The sequence below is a fragment of the Polypterus senegalus genome, chromosome 3 (assembly GCF_016835505.1).
Source record: "Polypterus senegalus isolate Bchr_013 chromosome 3, ASM1683550v1, whole genome shotgun sequence".
Taxonomy (NCBI): domain Eukaryota; kingdom Metazoa; phylum Chordata; class Cladistia; order Polypteriformes; family Polypteridae; genus Polypterus; species Polypterus senegalus.
Window position 1 is genome coordinate 14,281,559 of NC_053156.1, and position 8,666 is coordinate 14,290,224.

At 37.0% G+C, this 8,666-nt stretch overlaps 1 protein-coding gene across 1 annotated transcript in view; it reads left to right on the top strand.

Moving 5' to 3' along the window:
- tegt (testis enhanced gene transcript (BAX inhibitor 1)) overlaps positions 1 to 8,666 on the top strand; it is a 40,906-nt gene that overhangs the window by 23,037 nt on the left and 9,203 nt on the right. The window contains exons 2-4 of the mRNA XM_039746658.1: positions 5,280 to 5,388; positions 6,043 to 6,151; positions 7,966 to 8,086. Coding sequence (XP_039602592.1) covers positions 5,333 to 5,388; positions 6,043 to 6,151; positions 7,966 to 8,086 — 286 coding nt within the window. The 5' untranslated portion in view covers positions 5,280 to 5,332. The remainder of the gene's footprint in view (positions 1 to 5,279; positions 5,389 to 6,042; positions 6,152 to 7,965; positions 8,087 to 8,666) is intronic.

Genomic DNA, 8,666 nt, shown 5'->3' on the forward strand with positions numbered 1-8,666 from the left:
CTCAGCTCTTTTAATCCATCCCCGTAATTCATCCCATAAAGCCCTGACCTCCGCCTTTTTGCTCTTCTCCAGCCCTTTTTTAGTGCTGCTATGTCCTTTGTTGAGCCTGGAGACCCAAACTGCACACAGGACTCCAGATGACGCCTCACCAGTGTGTTATAAAGCTTGAGCAGAACCTCCTGTGACTTGTACTGCACACATCAAGGCACTATATAACCTGACAGTCTGCTAGCCGCCTTAATTCTTTCTGAACACTGTCTGGAAGTCGATAGCTTAGAGTCCACTACAACTCTTAAGTCCTTCTCATAAGGTGAACTCTCGTTTTTCCAAAAAACCGGCCATTGTGTATTCAAACCTAACATTTTTATTTCATATGTGTAATACTTTACATTTACTGACATTAACTCCTGGTGAACTTGTATCTTGATCTGCCATTGTAAATTTGACTTCTGATTAAGGTGAGCATGTATTGCGCAGGATTACAAGTGATAAGAGCAAGTGTGCTTTCATCCTGTTTTGTGTCAACTTTCTGAGAACAAGGACATGCAGTTACTGAGGTTCATCCAAACTGAAGACCTTTCTTTAGAGGTGAATAATGCTGTTGGTGCCAGTTGAAAACACCAGAACACATGAGTGAACTCTCTAGCTTGCTGATCTATAAATAATTTAAAGAGGTCTAGTTATTCACTTTTCTTCAGTCGTTTCATTGTCTTTGTAGTAGGATTGTGCGATTATGTATAGTCGCCGACAACAAAGTGCGAACTGAAATTATCAAGTATGTCATTTGCTTTGCAAAAAACAACCAAAAACACACCTCTTCGGTTTAATGTTACATCATCCATGTGTGCCTCTCCCGATGTTAATTGTTTTAACTGCGAGAGGAAGAATTACTGGCAAAGTCTGAGCACTTAGATGTTTTCTGTGTTAACATTCTAGCCAGTTAATAATAAACATTAACATGTAAAGCATTTCAGTGTGGTTTCATAACCCCTTCATGGTGGTTTGCACACAGTGGCATATCGTGAGTCACAACGCAGAAGCTCCGGAGGATAACCAGATTCAAAGCCCAAGCACAGCAGTACAGCACATGCAGTAAACACCAGTTACAATGGAATAACTTAAATTCATGGGGGATCGCTTTCACTTTATTTCTTACCTCATACTGCTTGATCACCTTCATTTTTGTGTCGAGATCAATTACCTTTTTTTTCCTGTTATTGAGACAAGTGTAACTTAACGTAGTTGAAACCGCTGCAGGTAATAAAGTAAGAGAAAAATTAGTCCAGGCTTACAAAGCTGGCATGGCGAAAACTGTTTTTCTTCTATGAAATGCTAATTTAAGTGAAATTAGCAAATTTACTAATTATGTAATTCGTTCAAATGGATTACATTTATTTCCATAAGAAGCATATTCCTGTCTGGCATTTTTTTGTTTCACAAGCTGCCTTGGTTGGGGGTCCACGATTCCAAAGCACTTTTTTTTCCCCATTTTTTATTTAAAACACTCCCAGATCCCTCCTGCCTCTTTGTCTCGGTTGATTCCGGCCCCTCTGGCTGCAGAAGTTGGAACAAGTGATGATACAACGGAGGGAGCAAAAAATCTTAGCAGCTTTTTCAAAAAAAAAAAAAATCGGAGAGTTTCTGCACACTAGCAATGAAAAAGAAATCAAGAGCAACTTGGTGATACCTGATGTGGACAGTGATGTAAACCACTTGAGTGGTGGATAATGTAAAAAAGAAGTACATTTCCCCAAACTGGGGAAACTTGCAAAAAAAGTACCTGTTTTTCCCTGCCTCAAGCTGCCCTTATGAGGGGGCTTTCAGCACCGGAGGCAATGTTATAACATAATAAATGGCGGAGTGGTGGCTCTGAGGCAAGGGATCTGCACCAGTAATCGAAAGTTTGCGGGTTTGAATGATGTAAATACTATAAAGGGACTCTGCTCTGTTGAGCTTTTGAAGCAAGGCCCTTAACCTGCATTTGCTGAGTGCTTTGAGTAGTGAGAAAAAGTGCTATATAAATGCAAAGAATTATTATTAACCGTGCTGAGCTAAAGCCCTGATGCTGTGGACAGTTTCCTCAGTAGAATTTTACAATTTTTATTTTTTATAATATCTGTGTGCAATACTGGATAAAACATGAAGTTAGTAATATGTTTAAAAATGTTACAGGTTTATCTTTGTGCAATATATGACAGAACTGGATTACAAATGCCATAGGTCCCCCCCATTCACTACCTCATGCAGTATTTGACAGAACTTTGGATTTGTACACTATAGTGCAGGATGTTAAATTTTTGTTCTTGCTTATATGTCGCACCATTCACCTTACAGCAGAGCAGTTTGTTTATCTAGACCAGGGGTCCTCAATCCCAGTCCTGGAGAGCCGCAGTGGCTGCAGGTTTTTGTTCTGACCTGGTTGCTTAATTAGAAAGCAGTTCTTGCCAATAAAGCACTAACCAGCTATGAAATTAAATTAACTCTGCTATGTCAGGTCATTCTCATATCCTAGATTTTCTTTCCCTTTCTATCATGCAAATGATTTGAAGGCTAAAATGGACGAGTAATTCTCAGTCCTCCACTTTTTTCTCTTCATTTTTCTTCCAAGTATTTAATTAAACCCAATAGTGCAGATAATTACACACAAGTGTAAATGTAATAAGCTAAATGGAGAAATGCTGCTCTCTCTTGTCATTTGCATGTTATTGATAATAAGGAGCAATTAAAAGAGCTGTTTTAAGACAAAATTAAGCAATAAGGGCTCAAAATCACTAAAGTGAAGCAGAAGTGTTACTTTAGCAATCAGTGCTTTTTATTAAGCAACTGGGTTGGAGCAAAAACCTGCAGCCACTGCGGCTCTCCAGGACCGTGATTGAGGACCCCTGATCTAGACTGTAATGTTCATGCCCTGTAGTTCAATTATAGTTATTTTTTTCCCTTTTGGATTCATATCTTGCTTACATTTAGTATCTTTTTAAAATGTTCTTATTGTAACAGGTTTGTTGGTCTTTTGTGTAAATCCTGTAGGCCACTTGGAAAAGTTTTACTCATACTTTTGATCTCAGTAATGTTTTTTGTTTTACTTCAGTTTTAAGTAAATAAGACCTGCTGTCCCTTAACTCTTGTTTCCATTAACTTCATTAGCGAGAGGGAGGTTAGGAGCAGGTGCTGATAACACCTTGTTGCTGCACTCGCCACATGATAAACCACCTCAGGTTCCCAGATTAGGACCCAAGTGCAGCTTTGCAATGGGTGACACCTCCGCACCACACTAGCTCGGGTGGAATGGAACAGTGTGAGGTTTTTTTATGGTGACTGGAGTACCCATAGTGTGTCATTAGAGAGCTGCAGTTAATATCCTATTAACAAGACCACACAAGATCAATAAGACTTTTACAAACATGTTTTTAAAGGATGCAAACACTTGTCTAATCATCATTATCTTGAAAGTCCCAGAAAATACCAAGATACATATTTTTGCCAGTATTGCAGCACCCCTACTGTGTAGTTGGATTAAAAATCCAAAGTAACTTGAGGTACAAGTGCTCTGGAGTAGCTAAGGTTTACTGGGTTAATTATGGTCAACTATTTCATTTCTTGCTGCTCCATTTAATTTAACAGATTTTTCTAAATTAATTTGAGGTTTGGTTCCTTGATTTTGTTCTTTGACTTTACATTGCTACAAAAGGTGAATGACAGACTTTGCTTTAATTGAGGTGTGAGAGTGCAGGGGATATTAAGATTAACCTAGTAATTGGTGGAGAGTGCAGTTAAAGGCCCTCCATGTACTGACAGACTCATTAGGGCTTTATCTAAGAGAATAAAACAACCTTTCTTGTCAGCACTCCAATGTTGAACTCTACTTTATATCCATGGGGTGCTTGTACACACACTGGAGTAGTTTTAGTGATGTATATGCACAGATCTGCTTTCTAGTCCACCAGTGCAGGATGCCGTTTGTGCCTAGTGCATCTGTGTTTTATTTTGTACTTTATTGTAATGTTTATCCAAATATTCAAACAAGGAATATAGATTATTCAAAAGCCTCATTTCCTACAGTATTCTAAGTTTAATTATATCTAGAAACATGTTGATTGTGAAAGTAACATTCAAAGGTTTGCAGTTATGTGATGTATGTAAATTACTAGAACAGGCTAAACCCTTGTGGTATTCATTACTCAGATGAAGTTGTTTCAATATGTACTAAAAAATTCCCATTCTACCAGTCATTTTAAGTGCTGGTTATATTTAAATAGAATTACTAAGAATTTATATAGAATTTTTTTTATTTTTTGTTCCAATGGGGGAGATTTCAGTTTTTTAAGAAGCTCTTTAAATACCTAAATAGGTAGATAAATATCCACAAACACATACACACTCCCTATAGTCTGAACACACACCAGAATAACTAAAAAGCAAGAAAGTTGAAAAGAACGAACTTCTGACTTGGCTGCTACAGTCACAGCGAGGCCTTATGCAGATGTATTGCTGTTGGTATAAAGGATCCCCCCGTCCTGTTTCTTGACACACTTCTGCTGAATAATTAATTGGCTGAGCATTGTTCGTAATGACACTCAAGTTTTGTCTTTATGCTCTCTCCCCCCCACTACTACCTCCCAGGGGGTCCAGAGTGTGTCCTATAACTGAGCTTTCCCTTTTAATTTGCTTGTTGATTTGGTGGGCCTCTTTTTGAGTTGATGTTTCCAGCCCAGCACACCAGACCACACCACACTGGACTTCACAGAGTTCTAGAAGATGCAAAGTTTGTCACTTCCCACATTAAAGAAATGCAATCTCTTAAGATAAAACAGCCTGCTCTGCACTTTTATACGTAGTTCCCTGAGTTTCAAGACAAGTCCACCCTGTCATTAATGTGGACCCCCAAGTATTTGTAGGAATGGACCACCTCTACGTCCACATTCATTTCCGCTTATAAAGTAGGTTACGACTGTGAGCTGACGATGTGTGAAAACCAATAAAGGGGTAGCTTTGTGTGTTGGTTTTGGTTTCTTATTTAAAACTGTCCACCTTATATCAATTTTCTGTGCTTTTGACAAGGAGGTCAGTGGCCAGTGGAATAGGGTTTTAGTTTTGCCATTTAGTTTTGATAGTTTAAAAGCTACAGTACGTATTTGGAAAGACTAATATTTATTGGAATGGTATAAAGCTGTGGAGTGTAAGCTGTCTTAAGAAATTTGTTTTATAAAAGCCTACTGTTCAATTAAATTTTTTGTGTTCCTAATCAGCAATACAAGCTTAAATTTTCTTTTGTCTTGTAGGCACTTAAAGAAAATACCCAGAAAGAAGGGAGACAGTCACTTAACAAGCAAAGATGAATGTGTTTGACCGAAATATCAACTTCGATGCTTTGATGAAGTTTTCACAAATGTAAGTATTTTTTTAAAGGTTTCATTTAATGAGTTGATATTCACATTAATACTGATGGCTGACCGAGTTTATCAAATCCATTGTAGTTTCCCTGTTTCTGCTGAATGGCATCTTAGTTACTGACCACCGCCTTTGTATTATACTTTTATATTTGATTTTTTTAATTATTTTTTTTTTTTTTTGGCTCTGTTGTACTTTTTATTACATTTTGCATGGCTTTATTACTTACATTTTTTTGCAGTCCAACTTTCGATACTTTTATAAAAGTGACATGCTGAGGGAGCCATGCAGATATTAAAATAGAATCCAAACAGGGTGTAGTGTTTCCATATAAATCTGCATATTTAAAAATCTAGGCAAATATGTTTTTCCACCAGCCACCTCAGGTGTTTGCAGATATACAGGTTAAGCATAATGTAGTTTTGATGTTAGTAAGCAAGGTAAAATGATATTTTAGTATTAATAAAGGCAATTTTAAAATGAGGATTACAGGTTCCTGCTGAACAGGTACACACCATGTCCATGTTTTGAGTTTTGCAGTTCTGTAGATGAGCTATGCTTAGCTGTGTCCTCTATCAAAGATGTCCTGGCTATTTCAAATCCTGTTCTGTTAACATATACAGTCGCTTCTCTTTTATATCGTTACTCTTGTAGATCTCGCTCCACCCAGCAACATCTGAAAAATGTCTACTCCAGTCTGACAATCTGCATGCTGGTAGCGGGAGTTGGAGCCTATGTGCATGTTTTCACGAGGTTACTTCAGGTATGATTTGATTCTAATTGACCATTCATCTGCATTCATCTTGTATTTTAGAAAATGTGGCTGGGTTGTATGTTGATTCTCTGACCATTGTATTCTTTTGAAACCCTTGTTTACTATTTAAGGATAATTGTTCAACACGCATAGCAAGTCAGTAATATCGTGGAACCATCTAGTTCCTTGGCATAAAAATATCAGCTGGCATCATCTGGTTTATTGTATGTTGCTCATGTCTTCCAAGTTAATAGTGCAGTCTTTTATATTTTACATTTAATTTCCATACCACAGTTACATTCTTTGGATAATAAAGATGACCACCTGTGAAACTCTAGATTCCAGTTTCATGAAAATAAAAGTATCCTTTAGCTCTTTCAAGAAGATTTTTCAGAAGAAATTGATTTGGTTGCCTTCACAGTTCAGTAGAAAAAAATGTCACTTTTCACGTGGTTAGAGAACGGCACAGAAAAGGAAAATGCAACACTAACTGTGATACAGACATGGAGAAAATTAACCTGAGGCATTAAAGAAGTTTAAAACTCATTTATTGGATATGCATTTACAGTCCTTCCCTGCTGATGTGCACACTCCAGCCAAAGTTCTACAGCATTTTTGCTATTAATGAAACACATCATTAAGTTCTGTTAGTTGCTACAGCAGGTATTTCTGATATTGTGGAGTATTATTAAATTATTGGAAATGTGAACAAAAGGATATTGATTCTTTTTAGTTCCTGAATATTTTTACATCATTCCAAACATTGTATTGAAGCAGATGCTTAATTATGAGCTCAAACACGTTAAATGGGCCAAAATTAACTTTTGTTTTCCATTATCCTGGATTCAGTTGTTTAAGAGTAGCCTGGAAGCACTTCTTTATACAAACAGTTGTGGGACATTGGAACAAACTACAGAGACATGGAGTTGGACCTGAAATTGACAACCTCTAAGAACAATCTAGATAAGCTGTTGGGATATCATGACCATTACCTAACTAAATGGGCTGAATTGTTTTTCTTGTTTGTTAAATGTTTCTTAGTAAACAAAAAAAAAATAAAAATACATCATTAATGACAGTAATTGGTTTCTAATCATGAATGCTGTCTAGAAGATAAAATAAACAGAAGCTACTGTGTCTCTGTAGAAACTGAAAGTGTCTGTTCTAATCTTTGCATAGCTTTCCAGGAAATTTGAACAGAAATTACAACTTCATTAATCCAGTGAGGAAATTCAGACCTGCAATCTTCAAAGCACTGTAGGCAAATACATAAAACAGTTTCTGCACTTCATAACTATATCGTGAACGTATGTGAATGTGCATCGTGCAATTCGTGTATGTAATTATAGATGACTTTAAATGACTGCAGGGCTAATAAGATCACTTGGAAATATTTCAGACATGATGGGTTTTTCGAGCAAAAATAGGCATGGCTATAAAACTTGTGAACAACTTTTATAAGGAATACCTTTTACCTTGGCAGGAATGTACAGATGTGGAATAATTTTGGTCTTTCATTACCAAAGTCTTTTGTTTGTGTTATAGATCACCTTTTTTTTTCCATCAGGTATTTGTTTTTCCCATTGTTAACCAATAGTATAGTTTTCTGGTCCTGCTTGAAAACATGGCTGCCACTTTGCAGTCTACACATAAGTATAGGTTTGTGTGTGAATCATACTCCACTAAATTAAAGTGAATGAATGCCGTTTAGCCATTAAGGATTTTAGCTACTCTCTTTTTTTTTTTTTTTTTTTCAGATAATTTGTGTTTGTATTTATCAGTTATTTTTCTTGATATTCATTGAGCTGTGTTTAATTTTGTAGGGTGGCCTACTCTCCTTTTTAGGCTCAATAGGCATGATGATTTGGCTGGCAATGACTCCACACAGTCTTGAAACGGAGAAGAAGAGACTTGCAATCCTTTGTGGGTTTGCATTCTTCACAGGTAAACTGACTTCTGATTGTTCAAACTTAGCTTTGTCTTATTAAAGGTGTGTCCGTGTTTCAGTTGCATTAGTCCTGTATGCATGAGTGTGGCATGCTTTAATTCTTACTCTTGCTTTACACTGAGAGAGAGCACTACTACCTACAACAACAACATCATTTATATAGCACATTTTTATACAAAACAAAATGTAGCTCAAAGTGCTTTACAAAATGAAGAATAGAAAAATAGAAGACACAGTAAAAAATAAAAATAAGTCCACATTAATTAACATAGAATAAATAAGGTCCGATGGCCAGGGTGGACAAAAAAAACTCCAGATGGCTGGAGAAAAAAAAATAAAATCTGCAGGGATTCCAGACCATGAGACTGCCCAGAGGGGACTGGGCGATCTACCTAACATAAATGAAATAGTCCTCTTTGTATTTAGGGTTCTCATGGAAGGACTTGATGATGATAGTCACGTAGACTTCTGGCTTTCAGTCCATCAATGTTGGAGCATCATGATGCGTTGAGTAGGTGGTGGTGGCGCAGGCCGGAAAAAGAAACAGAAGAGAGAGTTGGGGTCAGTACGGATTTT